The sequence below is a fragment of the Atractosteus spatula genome, chromosome 8 (assembly GCF_055471065.1).
Source record: "Atractosteus spatula isolate fAtrSpa1 chromosome 8, fAtrSpa1.hap1, whole genome shotgun sequence".
Lineage (NCBI taxonomy): Eukaryota > Metazoa > Chordata > Actinopteri > Semionotiformes > Lepisosteidae > Atractosteus > Atractosteus spatula.
The window spans coordinates 46833139-46851500 of NC_142713.1; the positions used below are offsets into that span (position 1 = coordinate 46833139).

An 18362-nucleotide genomic window follows, 5' to 3' on the forward strand; every position below is an offset into this window, starting at 1 on the left:
ACGAGCAGTATCATGTGGTTAGACGTGTTAAGGCGTTAGTGAGAAAAGACATCGAATTGGAATATTCTGATATCTATCAAAGGGGTTTAAATAAAATATAAGGGCTACACACAATGAAATATGAAAAGCGCGTTCAACACAGACCTCGGTGTTTTTTTTTATTTTAAATTGTTTGGGTCCTCTGGGTGTTTTCCACGAATGAAATAACCCGCAATACCAATGTCATTCGTTATATATATAAAATCACATTATCGACCATATGAGCGTTTCTTGTAAGTTTGTCAATAATTGATTTTCTGAGTGTTTTTTTTCGCTTTTGGCTCTAGTCTCCCTCTTGTTACCCACGAAGCTTTTACGAAATGTGTGTTTTTTCTAGACGTCTGTATGTAGCAACGTCAAGCGCACATGAAATATTTTTTTCCTGATGTTACAGGGGCAGGACACCCTTTATATCCTCCCCGGTGGTGGCCACAGACGATGCCTTTTTTTTAAACGGGTTGGTATTTAATCGGGAACAATAGATTAATCAGCATTGGCTGTACAGTAGCTGTGGAAACGGATAGCAGCAGCTCCGCTGACCTGATTTTTATGTGTGACGACTGTATTTCTGGGTTTGGAGTTTTTCCAGTATTTCTAAAGTTCTCACTGTGCCAAGTCGTCCTTCAGGAAATGCTGCGGTTGAGGTAAAATATGCTCGTCTCAGACCAAGCATCTGTACGCTGCAACACGCAGTTACAGTATATCTTTCTACCGCGGTCCACCGTCTCAATGTATTTTTTTAAAATATAGGTTTTACTCTGTGGACCAATCTTGACTTCGACCTTTCTTTCGGTTTTTTTTTAAACTGATTACAATTAGATTTCTTCACACCTTTTAATGTGTCGGGGTCATGTTTTGTTGACTCGTTGAGTGTAGTCATGGTTCAGAGGCGAGTGCGTAATCATTTGTTAATGTTTCCTGCGAATGTTAGATAACGTTTTGCGTATTTATTGTTTCTAGCAATTCTCGGTGATTATTAGTACGACTACAGTTCCTTTACTGATTTGGTATTTCACAGCACACATCGAAATTCAGTGCTGTTCACTCATCTATGAGTAGATGGGAAAATGCTTCTCATATTGAGCGCTGAAAATGAAACGAGTGGGTTTGTCTATAACGGAGACAGACTTGGGTCTTCAAATAATCTAGAATTAGTTGCATTTGAAATGGGTTAAATCTGGATATGTGGACAAAAACTCACCGAAGTACGGTATTGGGGTTCTGTAGTTTATCCAAGTGCTTGTTGTTGCAGTCGACTCGTGCTGTTCTCAGCTCAAAACTTGAAATACAGACATTTAGTCAAGCACAGCTTCCAAAGTCTAGATGGTGCCGAAACTAGAGCTCTGCCGAATAACGAGAACAAATTATTTAAATACTTCCCTTAGTTTCAGGAGCTGACACTTATCGCTGTAGCGTCTGTCTCCTCTTACTGCTTACACTTTGACACAACTTTAATGAACAACCGCGCATATAATACAACAATTATTCAGTTCATGAACATTAATTCAGGTCAAGATGCTGATATGCGGGGGGTAATCATCCAGTGTAAAGGCAATTATAACGTGTGAAAATACCTTAAACACACAGAAATCACATTTTTAAAAAAGACACAAATGAACCGTGTTACAACAGCGGTGCATATTTGTTCCAGCTTCGCTTTGAATACAAATAAGACAAAGGTATGAGGATGACGTGGAGTTACTGGCGGATGGGGCTGTAATTACAGGAGGGAATGATATGTGTCCTACCCAATTCTCAGCCCCTGGGAGGCTGTATCCCCCTTTCAAACGTCCTATGTGCGTGGGAAAATCGTTTTCCACCGACGAGAGCACGTAATTTGTCTGGCCGTCCACAAGCACCGTCTTCCGTGCTGTGTCAGATCGTCTGTAGTAGGACAAAATCATTTCAACCTCAAGGGCTCAAGGGGATCCCACGGTATGCAGATGACACGGCTTAGGGGGAATCTACAGACATGCATGTGTATTAAGTAAATTATCGAAAAGAACAACAATTCTTTTCGAGTTTATTTCGGTTTTCTTCTATAATTTAGACTGTATAATTAGCATTAAGGCAACTTATAAATCATTTTAGACGTATTTAAACCTGAAAAAAAAAACATCGCCTTCGCAACAGACGATACGGTGCCGCCTGTGCAGACAGACCGTGCGCACATGTGCGTGGAAGAAAGGAGGATTTCTGCCGCACTTGCGCATTTTGAAAGGGGGAGTTACAGATGTCCTCCCGGAGATACTGAGTTGGATACGACGCCCGAGATTGCAATTGGAGACATCCAGCTAATCTTGTTCATGTAAGAAGTTGAAAAGTTACACGATCCAGGAATCGTAGCGAATTGGCGAACTCTTTGATGCACAACAGCCAATATTCTAACTTCCTTGCCTCCTCAAGACTCTCGCCTATTCAGACTGCAAGTCTAGTGACTACATTCATTTCAGACTTTTCTGGAATTGCTGCCTGCTTTTGTTTCGCTTACCATATTACGCTCATTGTCCTTTGCGTTTTCCACTCCCCATGTTTTTTTTTAACTGGTATTATTTTACACTTAATTAACCGGTTTTGATTTTGCTGCTAAAGAACAGCAGAAATAATTACAGTACCTGCAAGGGTGAAAAAAGATGGTAGATGCACCCCAGGACAGTCCTGGTTAAAGAATCGAATTTTCTCGTTGATTGTTGTTTGTTCAATGAGATTAGAAGCGTCATTTCACTTCTAAAAATCACTGTAAACATGTCTGAAGTACAGTAACAAGAACGATGTTTATTCTTAAGAGTTCGGCTGATTTGTCAAAATCGGGGTTCAAGGCAGGATTACATCTCGCACAAAGCGCTAAATCGTTGCGTGGCGCATACATTTTACTCAGATTGGGGGCAAGTTAGGGACATCAAGTATTTTGAATATGGGAGAAAAACAGAGCAACTCTCAGAAAACCCTACACACTACATGCAAACGCTGCGCAGAAAGTACTCAAAGCCAGCATCTACCGCTACCGGTGACAGCGATAACCACCACGCTGATGTGCCTATTTAATATGGTGACCATCTATGTACATCGAATTTAAAGTGAGGTTGTAGCAGAGCTACATTTTTTGTAAGCGTTATCTCCCTTGACCTTAATTCCGCAGGCTACTGTGATGATGACAACAATCAGTAGTTTCGCCGTGTTTTTCTTGGCGCAGTGTTGGCGATTTCTTAACTTGGCCGTTTTGCTCACATTGCTCACAATGATTCAACAATACAGTTTTACATACGAAACATACGATGAGTTACAAAAGAGCAGACAATTCGGCCCGTCTGTTTGGTAGGTAGTAGTTAATTTAGTGATTTATTGATCCGTGGATATCACACCCTTTCTTGAAATAAGACAGGGTACCGGGTTAAAAAATAATACAGGACATTTTATTCCATTATCCATAAGGGATACGTGGTTTATGTCTTGTGTACCGAAGCTTACTTGTGATAATGTTTCTTGCATTGCTGTTAATACAATCCGCTGCTATTGACAAATTTATTTCTCACCAGTAGATGGCAGAAGTGTAAACCTCCATGAACCGATCGCGTGCTGAAATTTGACGTACTCCGTTTCAAAGGTAAGAGGTTCAGACACGATGGTTATAGAAGACAAGATAATAAAACGGGTTTCATCGTCTCAGAATGGACTGGTCAATAGACTGCACCTGTAACGCGTAACACTAACCGTGCTGTCAGTGTGCTGACATTTAGTGACGTACTTTTCACTTGGACTACATTGTAACAAAAATGAAAGCAAAATGTAAAATACATTTTACAGTATATGCATAAAGCCTGAAGACACCCGAGTTCGACTCCAAAAAATAATACCTAGAGAGTATTATAGTATGCCTTGCAAAAATATTCAACCCCTTCAGTGATGTCCTATTGAATTACAGATGGCATAAATACACCTATTTATGTACATGTATATATATATTTTAAAACTTAAATTCTCATACTGAGCCCCGTCACCAAAGAAAGAAGTTGCAAAGCAAGATAAAAAAACGAAAATATGCTGGTTTCATCAATATTCACGTAAACGAGTCAGTACTTGATGGAAAAACATTTGGCAGCAATTACATCTGCTTGTCTTTATGAACAGGAACTCTGTCTTTGTGTACAGTGGGATGGTGCACATTTCATTAAGTTGGACAAAAACTGTCTAATTTCAAGTTGGACTGAATTAATGTCAGAACCTTGATCTGGCTTTTCAAGGACTTAAGCCACCACTCCAGCTGGCTTTGGGTGGTAGTACTGTTGAAAGGTAAATTTTTACCTTTACCAGTTTTAGGTTTTCAGCAGACCTGAAGCAGGTTTGCCTCTAAGATTTATTTGTACTTCGCTCCATCCGTTTACCCCTTGCTCTTGACAAGCTTTTCATTCCCTGCTGATAGGAAGCAGAGCTATAACATACAGTAGTCCCATCACCACCATTCTTAACAAAACAGGACATCGTTGAAAGGGGTTGAATACTTTTGCAAGGGATCGTATATACTGTAGTTGGGTGGCAAGGTGCAGTGGTTAGCAGTGTTGCCTAGCAGAGCTTGGGCCCTGGTTTACGGGTATCGTATCCAAGTACTCTCTTAGGTGGTGTTTCATCTGCTACCCATAGAACGGAATGAATTCCGCATTTCTAACCGATGAATCACACGAAAGGAAAAAAAAACTGGAAACGTGTTACAGTGTAGACTTTCCGTTCCCCTCTCCATTTAAGGTAGAAAAAGGGGAAAAAAATATCCATTCGCCCAACGCGTAAAAAGTTCATCCCCACATCCCAGCTGTCTGAAAAAGACCCTGGAAGTGCTGCCGATAGTGGAAAATGGTTGGTTTTTAATGCTGTTTTGCTTCGCGGTTCTTAATGCAATACAAGTTACTTTCCAGGCGGGGGCACTATATGACTACAAGAATTTCATCACTCAACGGCTGATTGAATTCAAGTGAACTGTTGCACGCTGCTTGACTTCATTTGAAACATATCTCTGTTCATTGGACAACCTGCTCGAGCTTTATACATGTACAGGCATAACAGAAATTATCTTTAATTTCTTTACAGAGAGGTATTTTATAACACGCGTCACATAAGTAGTGTTTCTAGATCTCAGTATTTTAGTTCTGTTTCATTGTTCTTTCCTATAACCTGGGACATAGACAAAACATTCCAGTCACATTTTATTGTAATCTCACTAGCAGCTGGATTCACCTATATGTAGTTTAAGCAAAATGTGGGTAGGGCTCACACTGGGAGAGCAATCAATAAAAAATTGAAGAGCTACACATCTGAAACACGAAAAGTCTCTCAGGTTCTTGCTTTCAGTTTTCGTCTCCGAAGCTGAGCTGCTTTATGGTGTGGAAAAAAACAAAGACAGTCCTCTGGTGACCCTGACTTTGCTGTTTATGTACGGTTAACTACCACAGTAGGAACAGGGCCCTTCAGATGCCAACCGGAAAAAGGAAACATTTTTTGTTTACACTAACTGACCGTACTTGAAGTACGCAAACAGAACTGTTTTTACAGGCCTTGCAGAATAAACGCCCAGCAGGCAAAGGTTTCAGACACCACTGGCAATAATATCTGGATTTTAAATTCCTTTATGTGTTTTTCATGTCACGGATTTTGATTCCTGCGTTTTGAAAGTTCAAAGGTAATGGTTTCGATTTTCTCTACGTCTGTGTGCTTTGCCTTAACCTTTTTTTTCTGTCTTTTGTTCTACAAATAGTGAAAGCTTGGTCGTGAAGATAATACAGGACCAGGGATGTCTTTTATCGGAGCCTCTTAGTGCAGAACCTGCTGTGTTTCATCCATCCGTTTCCTAACTGCTCTATCCACTGTATGCCAGTCCATCACAGGACACACAGCAGGGTCAATTTTCCCAGAAGCCAATTCACCTGCCAGTATATCTCTGGGCTGTGGGAGGAAAGCCTCTCAAACATCGAAACATTGCAGCAAAGGTAACCACTGTACCACCGTGCAGCTCTCGCAGTGTGTCATGTTTGCAGTGAAGGGTTTGGGAACAGACACATGCCCAACCTTGTGCCAGGATGTTCAAATGAGATCTGATATAGCCGAGAAACATGCCAATAGGCTGTCTACTTAACCTAAAGATATGATAATGTTCAAGTTCAAGTTTATTGTCATTATACTCATACACAGGTACTGTATATGGTGTAACAAAATGCTATTTAGCTAGCTCTCAGATGGTAAGCAGTACAAAAAAACAAACAACAACAACAACACAATTGTATAAGAAAGAAAGACAAAGACAACAGGCAATGTGCAAAACAACAACAGGTAACAAGTAATGTGCAAAACAACATACATCAACAGAATTAAATAAAAAATAATGTTTTAGCTCAATCAGGTTGTTATCAACTTCAGGTTATTTTCAGTCTGCTTTGTCGGAAAGAGTTGTCACGCCCTCCATTTTTAATTAAGATACTTTTTCACATTCGAGAGAAGTTTAAAACAACATAAAAAAAATCTAACAATTCTTTGGTTTTGATAACAGATATAAACAATATATCTTCAACAGCTCTGCATCCAAGGTTTAAACAAGCAGAAGCAGGGGTTTTCCACCTTGTCAGGTGCTTTACTCAGGGGGGAGCTGGCCTGTTTGCTACTTTTTCACAATAATTGCTACTAAATGGAGTTTATAACAAACGTTCGGGAAGGATGACAACAACCACATTCAATCAGACTCGGCTGTCAGTAATCCGCAATCACTTCTGATGTCATTTCCTCTCTTAAAACAGTATAAATACTGGACGTGTTCCCCTTCTCTCCCTTGTATTCGTCTTTTTGAATCCCACCTCCACCCCTTCTCCAGCTGGCCCTTGGTCACTCCTCACTCTGCTGGGGGTCCCAGCCTCCTCGTCCTCTGGCCAGGAGGTCAGCCCTCAGCCAAGCAGGTTGAGCCAAAGTTTGACTCTAACAGTCCATAATCTTTTCATTACACTTAATTCTTGTGTTGTTATTCCTAGTGAATTAGTTAAAAATTGACATACTACAGATATTGAATCCCCTGTTTGCATTAGCTATTATAACACAACAGTGTATTATAACATGTATGATTTCCCAATTAATTTGGATTAGGCCTTGTAAATCCATTAAAAAGCAGCCCATTCTTATTTCTTAATATTTTACACAAGCATTATTTTTTCTTACTTTCCTTCAATATGGAGTCGTGTTTTTTTCCCCACTTTGGCTCAACATAAAAGGGTGTGGTAGTAATAACAGTTACGTTTTGGTACTCCCCACACTTTAAAAGAAACATTATGCTTTTGAAGTTATAATTTAAGGTCATTCTTGACAGATAAGGTACTGTATTTATTATTTGGTCATGATGACAAGAACTCAGTTTAAGAAATTCATACCATAGACATCTTCTTAAGCACTTAAAATGCTTTCCTGGCTGTGTACATTTCTCCTTGTTAGTTTATACCAAAAGTATCTTCAAGATCATAGCATTCCTTTGTGTAAGAGTGGTGCCAGCATGCATTTAGTTTTGTAAATCAGCGACCTGATTCTTCTGAATTTCTTTTCAGGTGAGACACGCTTAATGTTTTTTTTTTCACTATTTATGTCCAGGGGGCAAGATCTGGAGCTTCGTGTCTGCACATGCATTCCCCAGGTAATTCATTCAGTGTCAACACAGGACAGCTTTCACACACAGGTAAATCAGAGCTGAAAGGGATCATCAAGTGCTTTTTTTTAGTGAAAAAGAGAAAGTCTTCCCAATGAACATGTGTATGCATAGAGGTCCTGTTCTGCTTTTTTTTACATTGTATTTAATGGTGAAATTGACGTACAAGAATTTACATGAATACATGCCACTTTAATTAAAATGTGTGGTCTTTGAAAGAGTGATACTTATGAACCCTCCAAAACATTCACTGCATCATTTAAGAGATCTAAATAAATGAATCATTTAGGATTCAACTCTGGTGACATTTCAAAGTTTGTATTCACTTTGTCGGTGACGTTACATGCTGGTCTACAATTTGATACTTTAGTCAGAGCAGGGGTTATAGAGGCAATCTCATCTGTACTAGAACGGTACAGTGTACCTGAAGAAACATATTGGCTCATCAGCGAATAAAAAGGAACCTTCATTTTCTTCCTGGGGTGTTTGCTTTATGTAGATCAGTTTTTAGACGGTGACTATTAATATAAGCCATCAAAACTGAATTACCCTCTTGAGAAAATAATTTATAATACTGTTGGTGTCACCTGAGAATGAGGTAACCTGCAATGACTGACTCGGTTGCAGTTAGTGTTATGGAACAGCTATGCTGGATCCTGTGCTCTGATTGGATGGCTTGTTGCTGCTAAGTTCAGCCAGGCTGCAGGTGGCAGGGAGGTCAAGGTCAACAGTATCCCAGAGAGCCCTCACTCACGGGGTGCTCCAGCGAAAACACAGAGAGACGGGCTCTACTGCTGCCAAAGAGGAAATACGAATCTGGCCTGCACAGCTTTGTCTGCCAGGCATACCCGTTATTCGCATGATTAAGATTTAACAGCCTCTCCGCTTGAGGAAGTGGTTGCTAAAAATTAATTTACATTTTACCCCCTTGTGAGAGGGCAGTAGGGTCATGCGAGCAACGGAGAGTGACCTGCCATCCTCAGTCAACTGACCAACCAGAGACCTGACCAGACGGAGACTTTTGTCTGAGCCTACTGCCCTCTTGCTCCCCCATGTAACACAACCTGGTAATAACCCAACGTCTGGCCACTGCCCCTTGTGTTTTACTGTTTCACTTTGAATGTTCTGGAAATTGTTGAAGAGAAATCACATTCGCAAGACTTGGATGCCGATGCCGTTATCAGAAATCTAAAAGCTGCTTTGAAGGTTTGTGCTTAAAGCTCTCTTTGTGAACAGCGTCATCCACTCCAGAATCCCTTTGCTCACTTGACCTGTGAGACCAGTTCACACTCACCTCAAGCAGGACTGATACAATGTCAACATTACATCGCTTGAAGTGTTGACTTTGAATAAAGGTAGAACTATTTACCGCACGTGTCTGGCTTTTGACAAAGGCATTTTACTTTGCCTGTGACTGCACATTCTTAAGCAATTTTTCCTGGTGCAGCGTCACATGGAACAACTGAGAAAGACACTCAGTCTTCCTCTGTCTCCTTTCCTCACTTTTCAATGACTAAATTCTCATTTTTTACAACTGTATTATGACCGTTACTCTTAGAAAGACATGAAACAGGGAGACATTGTGGCTCTGTAAACACTCACAATTGGTAGAAAACAATAGAGGATATAATAACACCATAATTATACACAGCATAATAAGTTGACTTCTTAAACAGTTACATTAGTTTCAACATTTCTACAGAAATTATTTAATGTTATAACAACATTAGATCAAAGGCTATTTCTACTCCTTTTCACCATTTCTTCATGTATAGAAACATGCAGGATTACTTCTGCAGATCCCCATCACTTTAACAATGAAAGGTACAGAAATAGCAGACAAAAAGCAGACAAATGGTACTTGGTATGATCATGTAGGCCCTGTTATCCCACTACATCAATGTTTATCATAAGAAAGGTTGCAACACACACCTGTTGTTTTACAAGTGGTACTGCCAAATAAAATACACCATTGCTCAGAGAAAGAAAATGTCCTTGGACAGGTAGTAAATCTTTTTTTTTAATTGTTTTATGCAAGACAAGTTCAAATATGCCAACCATTTCTGGAATCCACCCCACATTAGATATATTTTACTAAAACTACTTGCAACGTGCTACTGCATTTCTCTTTTGGCAGACAGTGTATACTGTAATTTATAAACATGTAAAGTCTTTTTAACATGACACAAGGCACAAGAAGACACAAGTAGAGAATGTTTACTGACCAATCAATCAAGTTTTACATGTAAAATAAGATCACTTTATTAGCCATATACAATTTCTTGTATTAGGAATTTGTCTTTTTACATACCCCAGCTTGCTCTCCATGAGACACAGACAGGGAGAGAAGCTTGGGATCAGAGCGCAGGGTGAGTCATTGTACAGCACCCCTGGAGCAGTTGGGGTTAAGGGCCTTGCTCAGGGGCCCAACAGAGTAGGATTTCCCTGCTGGCTGCAGGATTTGAACTGGCAACCTTCCAGCCACAGGTGCAGATTCTTAGCCACAGTGCCACTGTTATTGTATTGTATTGTTGTAGAACTGTTTCACAATTCAGTGATATTTTGTTATGATGTCTCAGCTATCATGAGGAAAACTGGATGATTTTGGATACATATATCCATGTTCCAGTTGTCTGTTCAAGATCACTTCTCCTATTTAGCACATGAATGAGCAGACTGAGCAGCTTTCAAAATTATTGCACCTCTGAAGTCTAACCTGGGATTGTCACTATGAGCCCTGATAATAATTTCATATGAGAATAACATGATTGATATAGCAAAAGTATATTTAAAAAAATGGACTTTACTGTCCCAATACCTTTGGAGTGTACCGTATATTTTTTATTTAACGTTTACTGAAATGCTGCCTTTTATAGGCCATGTAACTCCTTCACAGAGGCTAAATATAACAATAAAACAGATTTTATAAGCCCTTTTAAGTACTGCTCCAAAAGGGAAAAGAGATTGTTGCATATTGTAAGTATTTATCACATTTGTTAAAGTGCACAGGTTATTGTACGTCTCAGGGTAGAGCTATGGTCAAGTTTGGGTTGTTATGTGTGTGCCTGTGCCCCATGATGCAGTGGTGTGCTGTCCAGGGCGTATCCCGCCTGCCCGTTGCTTGCTGGATAGACTCTGGCTCCCCTGAGACCCTATATTGGATGAAGCAGTTAAAAAAGTGGATGGATATGCGATACTTGTTATGGCATGTGGAAGAATGGTCATAAAGGGTTATGAATGTTGTGTAGCCTCTGAGAAGGTATTTTTTCTGGATGTAATGCAGTCTACATAAGGCCATGCTCAAATAAGTACAGTACATTTTTTGCATGTAGAAACTGTCCCTTTACTAGTGAAGTGTGTAGCCTTCACTGAACAGCATAAGGTACTGTATATGTGTGTACATAAAATGCACTAATAATTTCTATATTAAAAACAGCGTAAGTCAAAAGAGTACTTTTGTAAAAAAAAGTACTTTGTAATGATTTATGAAACAAAACCGACAAGCACAGGAAAAGATTGTTGTACCTCGGCAAACTACATTAATCTTTGCTCGAAGGCTTTGCCAAATATTACACAAAAGCTTTCCTGTTCTCGTTTCTGACGTTGCAAAGTGTTTGTAAGTGCAAGATAATGCAAAGATTTTTTTTGGGAAGTGTTCAGGCACAGGAGCAAAGCTTACAGTGACTTTGTTTTTCTTTCAAATGCGCTAGGATTCAGTGAACGGTCAAAGCCATTCAACAAAGGCATTGTCCGTGCATACCGAAAACAGCAATGCACTGAAAAGCAGTAAAAACACAGGAATGCAAGTTGCACAAAGGCAATAACTTAATTATATAGCATACAAGTGGAGTATTGTTCAACAGTAAACTCATTTCTTCATTTAAGGCAGGCACTAGCATCCAGAATCGGCACTGTTTTGGTGTACTCACTAGGGTACAGCTCCACCTTTCTTTTTAAAAGAAAATAAATAAAAACAGTGTCAGACTTCAGCCAGAGATTCTTCTACAATTTAGAGTCCTAACATTGTCTTAGACAAATGGAGTGAGTTACCTCTCTGTATTCTTGAATGTAGTATTTCAAAGTCCTTTTTTTTCAGACCCTGCTAATGCTTAATACATGAAGCGACTCGCAGTAATCAAGCAAGTTCTAAACAAGCAGGCATTTTTGCTTCTTTCAGTCCATGGTGTCCGACTATTTCTAGCAAAATGTCAATAACACTATTTGTGTCCTTACAGTAGGAAACTCCAGTGGTACCACAAAATGTTAATTTTGTAAATATTGACATGAAAAAAATGATTGTCATGATTTACAAATATCCAAAGCAAGTCCTACAAGTCCTAACATTTATATACAGTATATAATTTAAATACAGTATATATCACCCTCAAATATATCAAATCATATACTGCATGGGCAGCTTAAAGTTAAGCTTCACAAAAGCACCATTTGCAACAAAAAAGTTTTTTCTCCTATTGCAGAGCTGAATTTCTGATTAGCCTGAGCCTTTAATGTGGCCGATATGTTAACAACCCATCTGCTCCTGCTTTGGCCGAAGATGTGTCTATTTTGTTAACAGCAATGGCATTCAGCACAAGAACGTGCTCCACAAGTCTTAACATATCTAGAACCTGCAAAACAGTTTCTTCTTGTTACTTAGTTGAACTGTTAATTCTGCACCATCAGGCCTTAGAAATTCACTTTAAGATGTTTAAAGTAGGATCTGGTCCGATGAGCTGAAGCTCCTGTCCTTTCTATTACATTTGGATTTTTTTCTTAGACTTCAGTTCTTACTCTTTTTCATTCGTTCAACCTGGGAAAGGTGTACAGCCAGCGTAAGAAGCAAATGAAAGATCAAGATTTTAAAATATCATTCTATTGTCTTAATAGAACACAAGACTCTAGCTTAAAAATTGCCATCTAAAATTTAACTCCACTTGTTCCTTTCAAACATCTGGAGAGCCTGGTGGCACGTGAGCTGCTCCTATAGTCTGGGATGACTGCAAGCTGTTCCCTGACCTGAAGCCAGTGCCTTGTTTCCACCTACGAACGGAGTCAGTGGGTGTAGAGGAAGGAACAGGGGGTCATACTGTGGATGTTTTCTCCTTGGACGTGCTGGGTGGCTGCTTAGGCGGAATTCCTGTGGAGTAAGAAGGCAAACCGATGTGGTGGTTTGCAGGACTACTGCCATGTCCCATTAAAGAGGTTTTGTTTTTTCCAGTCCCTACACAAGTAACTTCTTAATTGCATTGCACACCCTGCACTTTGAATAATTTGGATCCCAGTTATGCATATCATCATCGTTATGAAAGAGTACCATTGGAAAGAGTAACGCAGCATTCTCTCCACTCTCCTTCTGGAAACATTACTCCCATTAGGCTGAGCCTGGACATTACAAGGATTATGTAACGCAACGAGGACAGCGGATGAAAATCAAAGAGAGCACAGTAACGTGTAATGAACAGCCGCTTGTTACAGTGGTTAAGAATTCTTTTACTACAGTAATTCAGGACACTAGTTTACATTACATCATCTCTTAAAGAATGCCATCAGTGTATTGCTATTTTCCTCATTTGCAACTCAATCCTAAAAAAAAATTAAAAATAACAGTTTGTAAAAATACTGGAATGGAAAACATGATCATTACCCAAGATCACTGCTGAACGTAGCTTTGTAGTGAATGCCAGATGATTATTGTTGGTCTGCTTTTATTTATACACGGTTAAACGAGTGCTACCACCTTTGTGTAGTTGTAAATTAGTAACGTACAAACTAACATGAGGCAGAAAGTGTCTTTACATCGTTAGAAAACAATCCTGAAAGAATTTCCAAAACAATTACAGCACATATTTGAATTCCAGTGCTGTGTAGCTCGCTTTGCAAACCCAGATGGCCTGAGATCGTCTTGTCATGCTCTGCCAGTTCCCTGAGCTCTTGGCCTCGCTTCTTACAGAACATCAATATTGTGATATGAAGTTATGGGAACAGTGGCTGTCCTGCTCCTTAATACAAGGTCACTGTCTGGACCCTATTGTTACAAATATTAACAGCACAGTGCATAAACCCAGGGGAAACTCACCAGGTTCTGCAAGGTTAGATATATTTCAAGTCAAATATATTTTTCCTACACATCTCTGTTGCTAGTGTCCTGGCCCCAAAAAGATTTTTGTTCTTTTTATGAGCCACGCATGTCTTTCCTTGTTAATATTTAGTGTATCTTCTTGTTCATCCATTATTTTGGAGGGGGGTTTGTGTCTCTACATATACTTATTTAAAGTTATTATCATTTTATTTTATTATTTTACAGTTATTTTTAAGGGTTCAATCAAAAAGTTTAGAAATCAGCATGTGATAACTGTAAAGTGTATTAAATCTGTAAATTAAAATGCCATACTGTACTTTTTGCCATGTTTTTAAAATCCTTCTGACTTGCTACAGTATATGCAGCACGGACGTGTTTTTGTCACGTTCAGTCTGCTACAATTCCAAGGCCTGTTTTCTATGTACTGTATATGCCTTAATTGACTGTAATGAAAGACTGAGCCACTTACCTTTTCTTGAAGAACGCCCTATCTTCTGTGTTACCCCTTCAAGACGGTCTTCCTTTTAAGATGAGTGGTTGTTTTACTAAAACAAGGAACTTTTGCTTTTCAGTTGCTTCCTGAATTGGGACACAAATTGTATCCATGAAGATCACAGTCTAATTGTATCCATGGATATAAAATGACATACTGCTACAAAAAAGCCAAAGCAGTTAGCAATAAAGTCATGCAAAAGGAAGGTTTTTAAGTAATTTAAGATGGCCTTTAATGGTCCACTTCTAGATTATTTTAAAGACTTTTAAGGACTGAATGAGTATAGTCCATCTCTAAAGCTTAAGATCTGATGATTATGAGCAATTTCACTCAGCTGGGCATAATATCTTAAACAACACATTGTCAAAAGTGTACAAAGTGCGTTTAAAACTGAAAATGGGAGACATTTTCTTTAGCCAAAAGGTTGTGGGAGTCTGGAACAAGTTACCCAGCTCCAGCCCCTGTTCTTGAAGCTGATTAGCCAGTTTCTTTCAAAAGAATTCTGGTCAAGATATTTGGATCCAGTAATTCCTATCAAATACCTTAGATCGACCAAATGGCCTGCTCTCATTTCTGTTTTATCTGTGGAACTCAAATCCATTACAGATTATGTATCTGTTGACATTTTAAAACTCACTTTAAGACCCGTCTTCCCACTAAAGCTTTTAATGTGTATTTTAGTTTTACGCTTGGATTTAAAGTCAATTTGCTGTACTCGTATTTATTTCACTTTCTTCCCGCTTCTGTTGTGTATTGTGTGTGCTTATGTACAGCAATATGAGTTTTTAAAAAAAAACTCATAAGTAAAACTGCATTATAATTATTATTGCTGTAAAAAACAGCACTTCAATATTTTTTTTGCATATCAAACTTGATTTGTATTTATAGTTACAGTATGTGCTAATGTGAATTAGCAGTACAAACCCCAGCTGTGAAATGCAGTTCCCCAAGTGTGCTTTTATTCAACAAACTGCCTATTTTCGAGTCACAAATGGAAATATACTTCCAGTATAATGAAAGTTTGCATCGTAGAGTGAAATTCTGGGCAAAACCTGTTTGCAAGAAGACAATCATTGACTTCTGTCAGTGATTCTAGTTTGACAGTTTACTGCTAGTTTGAAGACTTTAAAACAATTAAGAATTTTCAAGGACTGTTTTCTTATGCTGCACATTCCATTTGTCTCTATAGGTCCACAGCTTCTCTCTCTTCCCCAGTGATGTGACACCAGGTTTCTTGCTGTTACTGTATGTTACATTTTGAATAAATGTCCTCATGTCTCTTAATATGATCTATTATTAAATCTGTTTTATCTCCTTGATACCAAGCAGACACAGAACATACCCAGTGGAAAGATATTACTAATACAGTAATCATAAGAAAAAGAAATTACAAAAAAAAAACCCACGAGTTTCAGCAATATGTTATGAAACAAATAACAAGAGTTTAACATTTAAAACAGAATATAATAGTATAATATATTAGTATAATATACTAAGTAAAGACACTTACATAAGCCTGTGTTAAAAATGAATTCAGTCTTACTTTTTTATTATATACTGTACATAAACAAATAATGTAGCAAAAAAAACCAACAGCATCTGGCATATCCAAGTCCATAGGACTTCTAAGTGCATACAACTATGAAATGCTGAATATTAAAATGCTCTTTTAACACTGTCTTTTTCTTTTTTTATGCATTGTATACACATCAAGGAAGCATCATGTACTGAAGACGTTAAAGCAGTTGCTTAATATGGCTTTGTGATGCAACAACAGTAGTCTAAATCCACAGGCCTAAAGTCTTTGTATCGCCCAGCTGACAAATAGCCAGCTGTTGCAGGATACGTAGAATTGCGCGACTGGGAGTGACAACTCAGATTGAGCAGTATATCAGCACAATTTCTCCCCCACCCCACCCCCAAGTGTAACACATGTGAATAACAAATAAACAAAAAGGTGAGATCCAACATTTGCATGAGTGAGGGACAACAAAATAAATTTGACTCTTGCGTGTTCACAATAGCCAGGTCTGAAGATGGTGATCCCCAAAGCCCTGGCCAGTCAAGCACAGCCCGTAAGTGTGAAGGCCAATCTTCCACCTCAGACTTCATGAGTGAGATCATCCTCGCCATTCGTAGACAAGCTGATCAGCCTGCCCAGGATTTCTTAATTGAAAAGGAACATCCAGATAAGACATCAACGCCTTGGCCCAACCGCTGGTAAAGTGCTTCAGAGGGTATAGCCGGGAATGCTGGGAAATTTGGCCAACTTTGGTTTCGGTTCAAGTACGAGTCCTGCGAGGGCTCAGTGCTTTGTCTTTCACTTTTTTCAGCTTCTGCTTTGTGGGTGTTCCGTCCTCAGCCGACACCCCCTCAGTGCACAGAATCAAAACTGCAGTCCTTTCTTCTGCACCCCTCCGTCCTACCCTTTACAGTCCGTCTTCAAAAACTGCATGACCTTTCTTCCAAGGTTAGGTTTCCAGCGTTTGACAAAGCTTTTCATGTTGACCAAGAGCCTGCCCATCCTCCTGTCTTCGTGGCCCGCTACCAGATATTCCATCCCTGGAAGACAATCACCGCCTTTAAAAACCCTTCCAGCGTTTCTCAGCCATTTTCATATGATGACTGTGCAGAAGCATGTGCCTTCTTAATAGCTGGAGACTCCTTCCTCATAGAGCAGACAAAGGCTTGTGAATGGTACATTGTGAATTAATGAATGTAACAGTGTAACAAAACCTTCTTCTGAAAAGTAAACCTGCAGCTACATACTGACTGTAAAATTGCTTCACTCCACAGAAAATCTACCTCCTCCATTTTTATTAATGCTAAGACACTGTTGAATAATAAGACCATGAATTGCAAAAAGAGAAACGGGAAAACCGCTAATATTGTTCTGTTTGTAAATACAATATTGCACAAAAAAATAGTACATTATGCACTTCAAAGTCATTATGATATTTTGTCATACCGGAACTCCTCTAATTTACTGTATTTGAATCTGAAACTATGGTTTTTACGAACTTCAACTTTTAAGACAGATTTTTCAGAACATAAAATAAGAAACAGAATGGACTCAAGGACACCTCCCTAATCTTTTTTCTCTCCACACACAAACACACATATATATTTACACATATAGAGAAATAATGCAGGGTAACTATAATGGTGTTTATGTGATGGTGGAAAGAGAAGGAATCTTAACCAGCATGTGAATTTACATGTGCTTGCCAATGTATGTGTATTTTTTTGTTTCTAGTTATCAGCTAGAGCTAGCAGCTCATTTCTTGGTATTGGCATATCGTAGAAAACACTGCTGTGTTCATAGTGAGCCATTGGTGCTTCAGGATCAACAGTTGAACACAGACCAGAAGTTTCAAGTGGAAACAATACGAAAGTGTATTTAAAACAGAGAACAGCAGAAGATGCTTTCATTACACAAAGGGATGCAGGAATGGAGGCTGAAACAAACTATCCAGCTACAGTGTCAAAGCTGATACACGGGTATCTTTCAAGAAACAGCTGGGTAAAATTCTCAGATCACTTAGTTACTGACTGATCACGTTATGAGCCTGGATACCCTACCTCTCATTTGTAGATTTTCTAATGATCTTAGGGTCTTACCGGGGTTGAGAATTGGGCAGGTACAGCCCCGAGCTGTCCAGGACTCGGGGTACAGAGTTATCTTTCTGCGCTGGATCTTCAGTTTTGTTTGTTGATTCAAAACCTTCTTCACCTTCACACTGACCTCAGCATGTGAGCCTTTGTCATGCGCAGATAGAATTTTTACCTTTAAGACTGCATCCAATAAAGGGAAAAAGGAGATATAATTTCTTAAGGAAATATACAATGTATACAATATTTATAAATATCTAATTTATGCCTGCTCTTCACTGTTACAAACCCCAAGAATTCTGAACACTGTACTTTGATAGCTGATAAGAGAAAACTAAACTTTTACTGGGAATTCTTTACAGAGTAAAAACAACAGCCCGCTATTGTTGCAGAGAAGTTGACTTCATAGCCAGCTTATATTCACGGTGTTAATGTTTAACCACTTTATTGTGTTAAACATCTTATTGCTCCAA

General features: G+C 39.0%; 1 protein-coding gene and 1 long non-coding RNA gene across 3 annotated transcripts in view; one reads left to right on the plus strand and one right to left on the minus strand.

Moving 5' to 3' along the window:
- The first annotated feature begins 3574 nt into the window (after window positions 1–3574).
- On the plus strand, window positions 3575–15566 carry LOC148829712 (uncharacterized). Its single transcript, XR_016091494.1, has 4 exons — window positions 3575–3643; window positions 5783–6014; window positions 7651–7735; window positions 15467–15566. It is a non-coding gene; the product is annotated as an uncharacterized LOC148829712 (long non-coding RNA).
- Window positions 15220–18362, minus strand: part of ntn4 (netrin 4) — a 32926-nt gene continuing 29783 nt past the window's right edge. For both annotated transcript variants that reach the window (XM_088924093.1, XM_088924092.1), the window contains exons 10-11: window positions 17899–18072; window positions 15220–16839 (exon numbers count right to left, since the gene is read on the minus strand). In XM_088924093.1, coding sequence (XP_088780219.1) covers window positions 16700–16839; window positions 17899–18072 — 314 coding nt within the window. In that variant the 3' untranslated portion in view covers window positions 15220–16699. The remainder of the gene's footprint in view (window positions 16840–17898; window positions 18073–18362) is intronic.